This window comes from Oncorhynchus tshawytscha, linkage group LG08, assembly GCF_018296145.1.
Source record: "Oncorhynchus tshawytscha isolate Ot180627B linkage group LG08, Otsh_v2.0, whole genome shotgun sequence".
In the NCBI taxonomy this organism is placed as follows: domain Eukaryota; kingdom Metazoa; phylum Chordata; class Actinopteri; order Salmoniformes; family Salmonidae; genus Oncorhynchus; species Oncorhynchus tshawytscha.
The window spans coordinates 89,227,634-89,242,690 of record NC_056436.1 but is presented as its reverse complement, the minus strand read 5'-3'; the positions used below and the strand labels follow the sequence as shown (position 1 = coordinate 89,242,690).

At 44.0% G+C, this 15,057-nt stretch overlaps 1 protein-coding gene across 2 annotated transcripts in view; it reads right to left on the bottom strand.

The window, feature by feature from the left end:
• Positions 1-6,722: 6,722 nt before the first annotated feature.
• The window catches only part of LOC112241347 (dual specificity protein phosphatase 1), an 8,761-nt gene continuing 426 nt past the window's right edge, over positions 6,723-15,057 (bottom strand). Inside the window, exons 1-5 of one of the 2 annotated variants that reach the window (XR_006083963.1) lie at positions 14,748-15,057; positions 14,383-14,525; positions 13,836-14,055; positions 7,791-8,628; positions 6,723-7,718 (exon numbers count right to left, since the gene is read on the bottom strand). The exon at positions 14,748-15,057 is cut by the window's right edge and continues 426 nt beyond it. Coding sequence is in view for 1 of the 2 variants with exons in the window: in XM_024409457.2 (XP_024265225.2) it covers positions 8,267-8,628; positions 13,836-14,055; positions 14,383-14,525; positions 14,748-15,057 (1,035 nt within the window). In the remaining variant the exon portion in view is untranslated. Of the gene's footprint in view, positions 8,629-13,835; positions 14,056-14,382; positions 14,526-14,747 lie in introns of both variants that reach the window. The other variant, XM_024409457.2, reaches the window with a different exon arrangement.

The following is a 15,057-nucleotide window of genomic DNA, read 5'->3' as shown; positions in this document are numbered from 1 at the left end:
AAGTGGCTAGTGATATATTTACATCATTTCCCATCAATTCCCATTATTAAAGTGGCTGGAGTAGAGTCAGTGTCATTGACAGTGTGTTGGCAGTAGCCACTCAATGTTAGTGGTGGCTGTTTAACAGTCTGATGGCCTTGAGATAGAAGCTGTTTTTCAGTCTCTCGGTCCCAGCTTTGATGCACCTGTACTGACCTCGCCTTCTGGATGACAGCGGGGTGAACAGGCAGTGGCTCGGGTGGTTGATGTCCTTGATGATCTTTATGGCCTTCCTGTAGCATCGGGTGGTGTAGGTGTCCTGGAGGGCAGGTAGTTTGCCCCCGGTGATGCGTTGTGCAGACCTCACTACCCTCTGAGAGCCTTACGGTTGAGGGCGGTGCAGTTGCCATACCAGGCGGTGATACAGCCCGCCAAGATGCTCTCGATTGTGCATCTGTAGAAGTTTGTGAGTGCTTTTGGTGACAAGCCGAATTTCTTCAGCCTCCTGAGGTTGAAGAGGCGCTGCTGCGCCTTCCTCACGATGCTGTCTGTGTGAGTGGACCAATTCAGTTTGTCTGTGATGTGTATGCCGAGGAACTTAAAACTTGCTACCCTCTCCACTACTGTTCCATCGATGTGGATGGGGGGGTGTTCCCTCTGCTGTTTCCTGAAGTCCACAATCATCTCCTTAGTTTTGTTGACGTTGAGTGTGAGGTTATTTTCCTGACACCACACTCCGAGGGCCCTTACCTCCTCCCTGTAGGCCGTCTCGTCGTTGTTGGTAATCAAGCCTACCACTGTTGTGTCGTCCGCAAACTTGATGATTGAGTTGGAGGCGTGCGTGGCCACGCAGTCGTGGGTGAACAGGGAGTACAGGAGAGGGCTCAGAACGCACCCTTGTGGGGCCCCAGTGTTGAGGATCAGCGGGGAGGAGATGTTGTTGCCTACCCTCACCACCTGGGGGCGGCTCGTCAGGAAGTCCAGTACCCAGTTGCACAGGGCGGGTCGAGACCCAGGGTCTCGAGCTTGATGACGAGCTTGGAGGGTACTATGGTGTTGAATGCCGAGCTGTAGTCGATGAACAGCATTCTCACATAGGTATTCCTCTTGTCCAGATGGGTTAGGGCAGTGTGCAGTGTGGTTGAGATTGCATCGTCTGTGGACCTATTTGGGCGGTAAGCAAATTGGAGTGGGTCTAGGGTGTCAGGTAGGGTGGAGGTGATATGGTCCTTGACTAGTCTCTCAAAGCACTTCATGATGACGGATGTGAGTGCTACGGGCGGTAGTCGTTTAGCTCAGTTACCTTAGCTTTCTTGGGAACAGGAACAATGGTGGCCCTCTTGAAGCATGTGGGAACAGCAGACTGGTATAGGGATTGATTGAATATGTCCGTAAACACACCGGCCAGCTGGTCTGCGCATGCTCTGAGGGCGCGGCTGGGGATGCCGTCTGGGCCTGCAGCCTTGCGAGGGTTAACACGTTTAAATGTCTTACTCACTTCGGCTGCAGTGAAGGAGAGACCGCATGTTTTCGTTGCAGGCCGTGTCAGTGGCACTGTATTGTCCTCAAAGCGGGCAAAAAGTTATTTAGTCTGCCTGGGAGCAAGACATCCTGGTCCGTGACTGGGCTGGGTTTCTTCCTGTAGTCTGTGATTGACTGTAGACCCTGCCACATGCCTCTTGTGTCTGAGCCGTTAAATTGAGATTCTACTTTGTCTCTGTACTGGCGCTTAGCTTGTTTGATAGCCTTGCGGAGGGAATAGCTGCACTGTTTGTATTCAGTCATGTTACCAGACACCTTGCCCTGATTAAAAGCAGTGGTTCGCGCCTTCAGTTTCACATGAATGCTGCCATCAATCCACGGTTTCTGGTTAGGGAATGTTTTAATCGTTGCTATGGGAACGACATCTTCAACGCACGTTCTAATGAACTCGCACACCGAATCAGCGTATTCGTCAATGTTGTTGTCTGACGCAATACGAAACATCTCCCAGTCCACGTGATGGAAGCAGTCTTGGAGTGTGGAGTCAGCTTGGTCGGACCAGCGTTGGACAGACCTCAGCGTGGGAGCCTCTTGTTTTAGTTTCTGTCTGTAGGCAGGGATCAACAAAATGGATTCGTGGTCAGCTTTTCCGAAAGGGGGGCGGGGCAGGGCCTTATATGCGTCGCGGAAGTTAGAGTAACAATGATCCAGGGTCTTTCCACCCCTGGTTGCGCAATCGATATGCTGATAAAATTTAGGGAGTCTTGTTTTCAGATTAGCCTTGTTAAAATCCCCAGCTACAATGAATGCAGCCTCCGGATAAATCGTTTCCAGTTTGCATAGAGTAAAATAAAGTTCGTTCAGAGTCATCGATGTGTCTGCTTGGGGGGGGGATATATACGGCTGTGATTATAATCGAAGAGAATTCTCTTGGTAGATAATGCGGTCTACATTTGATTGTGAGGAATTCTAAATCAGGTGAACAGAAGGATTTGAGTTCCTGTATGTTTCTTTCATCACACCATGTCACGTTAGTCATAAGGCATACGCCCCCGCCCCTCTTCTTACCAGAAAGATGTTTGTTTCTGTCGGCATGGGAACTAGGTATGGTTATGGGAACTATACTAGGTATGGGAACTATATGGGAACTATACTAGGTATAGGAACTATATGGTAACTATACTAGGTATGGGAACTATATGGGAACTATATGGGAACTATATGGGAACTATACTAGGAATGGGAACTATATGGGAACTATACTAGGTATAGGAACTATATGGGAAATATATGGGAACTATACTAGGTATGGGAACTATATGGGAACTATACTAGTTATGGGAACAATATGGGAACAATATGGGAACTATATGGGAACTATACTAGGTATGGGAACAATATGGGAACTATATAGGAACTATACTAGGTATGGAAACTATACTAGGTATGGGAACTATATGGGAACTATACTAGTTATGGGAACTATATGGTAACTATACTAGGTATAGGAACTATATGGGAACTATACTAGTTATAGGAACTTTATGGGAACTATACTAGGTATGGGAACTATACTAGGTATAGGAACTATATGGAAACTATATGGGAACTATACTAGGTATGGGAACTATATGGGAACTATACTAGGTATGGGAACTATATGGGAACTATAAGGGAACTATACTAGTTATGGAACTATACTAGGTATAGGAACTATATGGTAACTATACTAGGTATGGGAACTATATGGGAACTATACTATGTATGGGAACTATATGGGAACTATACTAGGTATGGGAACTATATGGGAACTATAAGGGAACTATACTAGTTATGGGAACTATACTATGTATGGGAACTATATGGGAACTATACTAGGTATGGGAACTATATGGGAACTATAAGGGAACTATACTAGTTATGGGAACTATACTAGGTATAGGAACTATATGGTAACTATACTAGGTATGGGAACTATATGGGAACTATATGGGAACTATAAGGAACTATACTAGTTATGGGAACTATACTATGTATGGGAACTATATGGGAACTATACTAGGTATGGGAACTATATGGGAACTATAAGGAACTATACTAGTTATGGGAACTATACTAGGTATAGGAACTATATGGTAACTATACTAGGTATGGGAACTATATGGGAACTATATGGGAACTATATGGGAACTATACTAGGAATGGGAACTATATGGGAACTATACTAGGTATAGGAACTATATGGGAAATATATGGGAACTATACTAGGTATGGGAACTATATGGGAACTATACTAGTTATGGGAACAATATGGGAACAATATGGGAACAATATGGGAACTATATGGGAACTATACTAGGTATGGGAACAAAATGGGAACAATATGGGAACAATATGGGAACTATATGGGAACTATACTAGGTATGGGAACAATATGGGAACTATATGGGAACTATACTAGTTATGGGAACTATATGGTAACTATACTAGGTATAGGAACTATATGGGAACTATACTAGTTATAGGAACTTTATGGGAACTATACTAGGTATGGGAACTATACTAGGTATAGGAACTATATGGAAACTATATGGGAACTATACTAGGTATGGGAACTATATGGGAACTATACTAGGTATGGGAACTATATGGGAACTATAAGGGAACTATACTAGTTATGGAACTATACTAGGTATAGGAACTATATGGTAACTATACTAGGTATGGGAACTATATGGGAACTATACTATGTATGGGAACTATATGGGAACTATACTAGGTATGGGAACTATATGGGAACTATAAGGGAACTATACTAGTTATGGGAACTATACTATGTATGGGAACTATATGGGAACTATACTAGGTATGGGAACTATATGGGAACTATAAGGGAACTATACTAGTTATGGGAACTATACTAGGTATAGGAACTATATGGTAACTATACTAGGTATGGGAACTATATGGGAACTATATGGGAACTATAAGGGAACTATACTAGTTATGGGAACTATACTATGTATGGGAACTATATGGGAACTATACTAGGTATGGGAACTATATGGGAACTATAAGGGAACTATACTAGTTATGGGAACTATACTAGGTATAGGAACTATATGGTAACTATACTAGGTATGGGAACTATATGGGAACTATATGGGAACTATATGGGAACTATACTAGGAATGGGAACTATATGGGAACTATACTAGGTATAGGAACTATATGGGAAATATATGGGAACTATACTAGGTATGGGAACTATATGGGAACTATACTAGTTATGGGAACAATATGGGAACAATATGGGAACAATATGGGAACTATATGGGAACTATACTAGGTATGGGAACAAAATGGGAACAATATGGGAACAATATGGGAACTATATGGGAACTATACTAGGTATGGGAACAATATGGGAACTATATGGGAACTATACTAGTTATGGGAACTATATGGTAACTATACTAGGTATAGGAACTATATGGGAACTATACTAGTTATAGGAACTTTATGGGAACTATACTAGGTATGGGAACTATACTAGTTATGGGAACTATACTAGGTATGGGAACTATATGGGAACTATACTAGGTATGGGAACTATACTAGGTATATGAACTATACTAGGTATGGGAACTATATGGGAACTATACTAGTTATGGGAACTATACTATGTATGGGAACTATACTAGTTATGGGAACTATATGGGAACTATACTAGGTATATGAACTATACTAGGTATAGGAACTATATGGAAACTATATGGGAACTATACTAGGTATGGGAACTATACTAGGTATGGAAACTATATGGGAACTATACTAGTTATGGGAACTATACTATGTATGGGAACTATATGGGAACTATACTAGGTATATGAACTATACTAGGTATGGAAACTATATGGGAACTATACTAGTTATGGGAACTATACTATGTATGGGAACTATATGGGAACTATACTAGGTATGGGAACTATACGGGAACTATAAGGGAACTATACTAGTTATGGGAACTATACTAGGTATGGGAACTATATGGGAACTATATGGGAACTATACTAGGTATAGGAACTATATGGAAACTATATGGGAACTATACTAGGTATGGGAACTATATGGGAACTATACTAGTTATGGGAACTATATGGGAACTATACTAGTTATGGGAACTATACTAGGTATGGGAACTATATGGGAACTATAGTAGGTATGGGAACTATACTAGGTATGGGAACTATACTATGTATGGGAACTATATGGGAACTATACTAGGTATGGGAACTATACTAGGTATGGGAACTATATGGGAACTATACTAGGTATGGGAACTATATGGGAACTATACTAGGTATGGGAACTATATGGGAACTATACTAGTTATGGGAACTATATGGGAACTATACTAGTTATGGGAACTATACTAGGGATGGGAACTATATGGGAACTATATGGGAATTATACTAGGTATGGGAACTATAGGGGAACTATACTAGTTATGGGAACTATACTTGGTATAGGAACTATATGGGAACTATACTAGTTATGGGAACTATACTAGTTATGGGAACTATATGGGAACTATACTAGGTATGGGACTATACTAGGTATGGGAACTATACTAGGTATGGGAACTATATGGAACTATAGTAGGTATGGGAACTATACTAGGTATGGGAACTATACCTTGTATAGGAACTATATGGGAACTATACTAGGTATGGGAACTATACTAGGTATGGGAACTATACTAGGTATGGGAACTATATGGGAACTATATGGGAACTATACTAGGTATGGGAACTATATGGGAACTATACTAGGTATGGGAACTATACTAGGTTTGGGAACTATGTGGGAAATATACTAGGTATGGGAACTATATGGGAACTATACTAGGTATGGGAACTATACTAGGTATGGGAACTATACTAGGTATGGGAACTATACCTTGTATAGGAACTATATGGGAACTATACTAGGTATGGGAACTATATGGGAACTATACTAGGTATGGGAACTATACAGGAACTATACTAGAGCGTTGGACTAGTAACCGAAAAGGTTGCAAGTTCAAATCCCCAAGCTGACAGGCAGTTAACCCAATGTTCCTATGCCGACATTGAAAATAAGATTTTTTCTGAACTGACTAACCTAGTTCAATAAAAATAAATCCTATCTTTATGTATATAACATAGATTGTGGTTTATTTGGGTCTAATATATTGAAGACACAGTTCTGCAATGAAGTAGAAAAGACAAATTGGATTTATTCAGAGGTATCAAAAACAACTAACAAACATTTGCAAAAATAGATGTAAGAAATATATTACTTTAGATCAATAAATATCACATAGGTAATCAGACAGACAGCAGTCTCTGGTGAGTCTGATCCCCGTCTTAGTGCTTTAGGGGTTCTGACTCTCCCAGAGCTGTTAATAGTACAAATTGCTAACATAATTAGCATGCTAATAATGCTAACAGAGCTAGCTGCTAATAACAGTACCTGATGCTAACAGAGCTAGCAGCTGCTAACAGTACATGACGCTAACAGAATTAGCATGATGCTAACAGAGCTAGCAGCTGCTAACAGTATATGACGCTAACAGAATTAGCATGATGCTAACAGAGCTAGCGTTAGCTAACAGCTGCTAGCACTTCAGAGGCATGGTGGTGTTTCAGAGGTATCTGATGGTTGGTTGGCTGTTTCCCGCAATATTTTCAGGTTTGTCAGGGTCTCATAGTATTTTATAAAAGGCATACATTTGCATGTGAATGGGGCTTTCCAGTCCACTTTAAACTAAACCTTCTGTCACTCTCCTAGCCGGCCGATTGGCCAGAGATCAGAGATACATTCATTGTTTGTCAACAATAAAGAGTCTGAGGAGTGATTTATCCAAACGGGTGTCGTTTGCCGAGGCATTAGCGGGAGTCCCTCAGGAAGACAGTTTGTCTCTGTGTGAACAAAGCTGTGGGACATTGAAAGTAATTCTTGATTCCTGAGAGTCTAGTTGGTAGCAATAAATATGACAACTGCCTGTGAGTGACCAAGGGAGGGTTTACTTGCCCATTTTGTTAAGAGTTGTGTCAGGTCAACAAAAAAAAACATGTGATTATCAAAAGCTGCCCACTCTCGTTAAATAACTTTGTATCTTTGACAACGATTCTTTGACTACAATTTCTTCTCTTCATCCCATTAAAATACTTCTAACTTCCTTTAAAGAATTGACCCTTTCCCCCAGTCACCTTCAGCCATTGACTTCTCTGTCTCTTCCTAGAAGTTGAGGTGTTCTAGGCAGATCTGTGGGTGTCATTCACCTTCAGCCATTGACTTCTCTGTCTCTTCCTAGAAGTTGAGGTGTTCTAGGCAGATCTGTGGGTGTCATTCCTTATTCTACAGAGAATGCTGCGATAACCATACTGCCATATTGGTAGCGAGAGAAACTCCTTTCAAGTCGATAGGGCAGACCTGTGGATTTAACCCATAAACTAGGTCACTTGGTTTGTCTCTCCAAAAGTTATCCCTTTTGTCCTGTGATGCCAGGATCACTTCTTTATGACCTTTACACCAGGAAGGGCAACAATAAGGGTTCCATCAGTTCTAGAGCTCAATGTCTATCCAAAACTCAATGATTAATCACCTGTATTTGAGTGACACTGACAGTACATTGTCAATGACCCTGTCACGACTAGTATTGTTACAGTACAGTCACAACGACTCTACACCAATAGTGACAGTTCAGTTCAAGTCCAGGCTAAGACAGACAGCCCTCCATCTGATCCTACTCTTCCCCTTAGCAGCTTGGTGAGGTGGTGATGGGGCTGTGGAGGAAGGAGAGCTGTCCGTGTCCAGCAGAGCCATGGACGGGGATAGACACGGGGAAGTTAAAGACCGTACTGCTCTTCCCCAGGGCAGGACTCCCGGCTTCCGACGAGCAGGATGAAGTAGCCAGGAGCTGGGACTCAAACCGTAGCAGTTGGCCCATGAAGCTGAAGTTAGGACTGATGATGCTGCGGCGTTGCTTGACAAACTCAAAGGCCTCGTCCAGCTTCACGCGGTTGGTCCTCATCAGGTAGGCCAGACAGATGGTGGCAGAGCGGGAGATGCCGGCTTGGCAGTGGACAAACACACGACCGCCTTTATTACGGATGGAGTCTACAGGAGAGAGAGAAGGAGAGGGGAGATTAGTACAACTATGTATCAATACAACATATTCAACTTAGTTCTTCTGTACGTGTGAGACAGTTGTATAAGTTGTTGCCAGATTTCTGAAAGGTTTCTCTTGACTGTGTTAGAATACCATTGGTCCTTTGTGTAGCTCAGTTGGTAGAACATGGTGCTTGTAATAACAGGGTAGTGTGTTAGATTCCCGGGACCAAACGTATGTAAAATGTATGCATACATGACTGTAAATGTATGTAGTTCTGTCCTTGAGCTGTTCTTGTCTATTAATGTTCTGTGTTGGACCCCAGGAAGAGTAGCTGCTGCTTTAGGAACAGCTAATGGTGATCCTAATAAAATACCAACAGCCAATGGGGATCCTAATAAAATACCAACAGCTAATGGTGATCCTAATAAAATACCAACAGCTAATGGTGATCCTAATAAAATACCAACAGCTAATGGTGATCCTAATAAAATACCAACAGCTAATGGTGATCCTAATAAAATACCAACAGCTAATGGTGATCCTAATAAAATACCAACAGCTAATAAAATGGTGATCCTAATAAAATACCAACAGCTAATGGTGATCCTAATAAAATACCAACAGCTAATGGTGATCCTAATAAAATACCAACAGCTAATGGTGATCCTAATAAAATACCAACAGCTAATGGTGATCCTAATAAAATACCAACAGCTAATGGTGATCCTAATAAAATACCAACAGCTAATGGTGATCCTAATAAAATACCAACAGCCAATGGTGATCCTAATAAAATACCAACAGCCAATGGTGATCCTAATAAAATACCAACAGCTAATGGTGATCCTAATAAAAATACCAACAGCCAATGGGGATCCTAATAAAATACCAACAGCCTGGGGATCCTAATAAAATACCAACAGCCAATGGGGATCCTAATAAAATACCAACAGCTAATGGTGATCCTAATAAAATACCAACAGCTAATGGGGATCCTAATAAAATACCAACAGCTAATGGTGATCCTAATAAAATACCAACAGCTAATGGTGATCCTAATAAAATACCAACAGCTAATGGTGATCCTAATAAAATACCAACAGCTAATGGTGATCCTAATAAAATACCAACAGCTAATGGTGATCCTAATAAAATACCAACAGCTAATGGTGATCCTAATAAAATACCAACAGCCAATGGGGATCCTAATAAAATACCAACAGCTAATGGTGATCCTAATAAAATACCAACAGCCAATGGGGATCCTAATAAAATACCAACAGCTAATGGTGATCCTAATAAAATACCAACAGCTAATGGTGATCCTAATAAAATACCAACAGCTAATGGTGATCCTAATAAAATACCAACAGCTAATGGTGATCCTAATAAAATACCAACAGCTAATGGTGATCCTAATAAAATACCAACAGCTAATGGTGATCCTAATAAAATACCAACAGCTAATGGTGATCCTAATAAAATACCAACAGCTAATGGTGATCCTAATAAAATACCAACAGCCAATGGGGATCCTAATAAAATACCAACAGCCAATTGGGATCCAAATAAAATACCAACAGCCAATGGGGATCCAAATAAAATACCCACAGCAGTTATACTAACAAGTAGCTGTTGCCACAGCAGTTATACTAACAAGTAGCTGTTGCCACAGCAGGTATACTAACAAGTAGCTGTTGCCACAGCAGGTATACTAACAAGTATGGGAGGGAGGGAGTATACGAGCACGCTGACTTTGGCGAGGCGCCAGCCGAACTGAAGCATGCAGAAGCCGTAAGCCACAGCAGGAAGTGACCAACATCCTCTTTGCTCAGTCAGTAGGCCTACTGAACCACAGCAGGAAGTGACCAACATCCTCTTTGCTCAGTCAGTAGGCCTACTGAACCACAGCAGGAAGTGACCAACATCCTCTTTGCTCAGTCAGTAGGCCTACTGAACCACAGCAGGAAGTGACCAACATCCTCTTTGCTCAGTCAGTAGGCCTACTGAACCACAGCAGGAAGTGACCAAACATCCTCTTTGCTCAGTCAGTAGGCCTACTGAACCACAGCAGGAAGTGACCAACATCCTCTTTGCTCAGTCAGTAGGCCTACTGAACCACAGCAGGAAGTGACCAACATCCTCTTTGCTCAGTCAGTAGTCCTACTGAACCACAGCAGGAAGTGACCAAACATCCTCTTTGCTCAGTCAGTAGGCCTACTGAACCACAGCAGGAAGTGACCAAACATCCTCTTTGCTCAGTCAGTAGGCCTACTGAACCACAGCAGGAAGTGACCAACATCCTCTTCGCTCAGTCAGTAGGCCTACTGAACCACAGCAGGAAGTGACCAACATCCTCTTTGCTCAGTCAGTAGGCCTACTGAACCACAGCAGGAAGTGACAAACATCCTCTTTGCTCAGTCAGTAGGCCTACTGAACCACAGCAGGAAGTGACCAACATGTCAGAACAATCTCAGAACCACAGCAGGAAGTGACCAACATTTCAGTTGCAAATCACCCTCCATAGTGTTGCTAACTAATGGAACTAACGGATCCCCTAGTCATTAATCCAGGAAGAGGGCAGTTAGATGGTTCTGTGGGGGTGATCGGGGAGCTATTCCCCAAGGGAGATGGTTCTGTGGGGGTGGGGGCAGAAGGGGACAAAGGGGGGTTGGCTGCCCCCCTGCTGGGGTTATTAATCTGGGAGAAAGGCCGGCCGTGAGTCTGGTGGAGAATACTACCTTTTGTCCCGACAAAACAAAGAGATGGAGGGGAGAGGAGGGAGCTGCATTCAACCATCAGCCTCTCTCTGGGTGCGCCCCAAATGCCTCCCTCTTCCCTTTATAGCGCACTACTTTAGACCAGGGCCCTGTGGAAACCTATTCCCTATTTAGTACACTACTTTAGACCAGGGCCCTATGGAACCCTATTCCCTACATAGTGCACTACTTTAGAGCAGGGCATTGCACTATAAAGGGAATAAGATGCCATTTGGGACCTCTCTCTGGCTGCCTGCTACAAAAGCAGAGGCCTGGGTCTGCTTGGTGGCTCCCACATGAAAAGGGACCACCTCTTTAAACTGGGGGGTCTAGTAGAGGGGTGGATGGGCTGTGATGATGTCACCACCATTGTGGTGGAGCAGGAAGTCCTGGATCAGACAGTTGCTCTGGGTTTGGAAGGAACTTTTTTCAATTTAAATCCAAGACGTTGAAAGGAGGAGAGGAGAGAGAGATGGAGAGAGGGAGGGGGTTGGCTGTTGTGTTGGAGAGAGGGGTTGGCTGGAGAGGGGGTTGGCTGTTGAGAGGGAGGGACTGTTGAGAGGGGGGGGGTTGGAGGGGGGGTGGCTGTTGAGAGGGAGGGGTTGGCTGGGTTGGTTGGCTGTTGTGTTGGAGAGAGGGAGGGGTTGGCTGTTGTTGGGTTGGCTGTTGAGAGGGGGTTGGCTGTTGAAAGGGAGGGGTTCCAAGGCTGTTGAAAGGAGGGGTTGGCTGTTGTGTTGGAGAGAGGGAGGGGTTGGCTGTTGTGTTGGAGAGAGGGAGGGGGTTGGCTGTTGAGAGGGAGGGGTTGGCTGTTGAAAGGGAGGGGGTTGGCTGTTGAGAGGGAGGGGTTGGCTGTTGAGAGGGAGGGGGTTGGCTGTTGAGAGGGAGGGGGGTTGGCTGTTGAAAGGGAGGGGGTTGGCTGTTGAGAGGGAGGGGTGTTGGCTGTTGGGAGGGGTTGGCTGTTGAGAGGGAGGGAGTTGGCTGTTGAGGGAGGGGTTGGCTGTTGAGAGGGAGGGGTTGGCTGTTGAGAGGGGAGGGAGTTGGCTGTTGAAAGGGAGGGGGTTGGCTGTTGAGAGGGGGGTTGGCTGTTGTGTTGGAGAGAGGGAGGGGGTTGGCTGTTGAGTTGGAGAGAGGGAGGGGGTTGGCTGTTGAGAGGGAGGGGGTTGGCTGTTGAAGGGAGGGGGCTGTTGAAAGGGAGGGGGCTGTTGTGTTGAGAGAGGGAGGGGGTTGGCTGTTGTTGAGAGGGAGGGGTTGGCTGTTGAGAGGGAGGGGTTGGCTGTTGAGGGAGGGGGTTGGCTGGGAAAGGGGGTTGGCTGTTGAGAGGGAGGGGTTGGCTGTTGAGAGGGAGGGGTTGGCTGTTGAGAGGGAGGGGTTGGCTGTTGAGGGAGGGGGTTGGCTGTTGGAGGGGGAGTTGGCTGTTGAGAGGGGGGGGTTGGCTGTTGAGAGGAGGGGGTTGGCTGTTGAGAGGGGGGTTGGCTGTTGAGAGGGAGGGGGGGCTGTTGAGAGGGAGGGGGTTGGCTGTTGAGTTGTAGTTGTTTGTTTGCCCGCCAAGCCAATAGCTTCTATGACTACAGCTGTGGTTGCCTTGCTTGGTGATTGTGTCCTATGTTTGACAGTTATCCAGAGCTATGAGAGAATTCAAACTGAACTAGGTAGCTAGCTACTTACAACGACTGTGATATCGTGACCTGCGCAAAGCATCAATGTTTTCACATCCCACATCTGTTTTGTAGTGAATTCTTCATTCATAACCCATTAAAGTCCTCAAATGAAAGGTGCCTAATGTGCAGAGTATCAACATCTCCAAATCCCATTTTATTAGGGGGGGGGGGGTGCAATCATACATAGAACCTTATGGCTCTGAACTATCATCTGGGTTCAGCCGTAAGGTTCTGACACTTCTGAATTTGACATGTTCCGTAGCTATCTAAATAAATAAATGAAAGAGTAACACTATTTTACCCAGATTGATCAGACAAATTACTGTCGTCACTGAACAACGATGTGACAACATCATTTACTTTAAGATTTCTTGACAGTGTTGTTTTGTTGTTCGCGTGCCATTATTGATGGCTAGACTATAGCCTAGACCACCCTTAGAGGGAGGTGGCAAAGACATTCTCATTGGTCCGTCTGTATTCATTCAGGCATGCGATTGGATTGAAGACCTTAGAGCTCAAATGGTTTAATGCTGATAGAACATTCTAGTTGAAATGTTTGGTTTTTTCCACCTAAAATTTACTTTGAAAAATATCAAACTTCACAGATATATGAAGAAAACATCTAAAGATCAGTTAAATGTGAATAGCAATTTTTTTTTTACAAACATCTCAGATATAACCTTATAGTTCCAAGGCCTAAACATGTTTTCTTACCCAGCTACCTGAAGCTGAACAGACTGTTAGTCGTTCTGAATAGGAATGTCTACTAAATGACCGTAATGTAAAGACACTCACCGATAAACTCTATAGCCTCATTGAACCAGGAGGAGATATCAGCCTTGTGGTTGTCCTCTACGGGGATACTCTTGTACTGGAAGGACTCTTCAAAGTGGTTGGGGCAGTTAGCTGATACGTTGATGAGAGCAGTGATACCCAGCATGTCTATCATGTCCTTTCTGCTGGCATGGTAGGCACTGCCCAGGTAGAGGAAGGGAAGGATCTCCACTGGACCCCCCTGGAGAGGAGGAGAGGAACAGGACAGACAACAGTCAACCACCACAATAAAGATAGTCTAAGATGTCCAAATCTATAGTTTGATGACACATTGACATTGTTTTGAGAGTAATAACATGTCAAAGTGTTATTGGAGAAGGTGATAGGAACAGAAAAGAATGTCATATCCTATCAATACTTACGCCTGTAGCCTACCAAATTGAGGTTAGTTTAAGACGGCAGAATCTATTGTTTTGACGACACACTGACGTTGGTTTATTTATTATAAAGGCAAAAGTGCTGTTACACAGTAATAACATAGAGAATACATGTTTTAAAGAACACCTACCTGGTCATAGAGCGGTGTACTGCATGGACTGCAGCCGGGCTCGGCGCTGTCTGGACGGGCGCTGAGGGGCAGACTGAGTCCCTGTGGAGCTGACGGCTTGGTACACATCTCTGGATACTCCGAGGAGAACGTGTCAAAACCACCTAAACAATGACAAGACAGGACGTAAGGATACTGGTGTTACCATCTTATAGTTATAAACAGTGACAGCTGTAAAGCGGCTATTTTGGAACAGTCAGTGTTCAATAACTGACGCGGGCCTACACTATGGCATTTGTTGTGCGCCGTTCGTTATTACCACGAGGCCGTAAACAATATAGAAATAGGCTACTATAATACGTTCATAATAAATCTAATAAATGTACCTGTGAGAAAGAAGACACGCGCTCCACACGGGTCTCGGCACAGAGCTGTCACCGCGAGCATTAGAGTCCCGTCCTTCTTCACTTGGCCGAAGTCTAAACTCCGATCATCCAGAAACACTACCGACTGATACTCCCCGGAGAGAAGCCGGTTCCGCGTGTCCTCGTTGGGCACGATGTGTCCCACCCCCAGCCCCCCTCTGGCCCTCCGGCGGACTATAGTACTGAAGCGGACGTTGGTGGACCCGGGGATGTGAGAGGAGTTGAAGGAGAAGAATGAGCGGCAGTCCAGGACCAGACAGCCCGGGTCGTC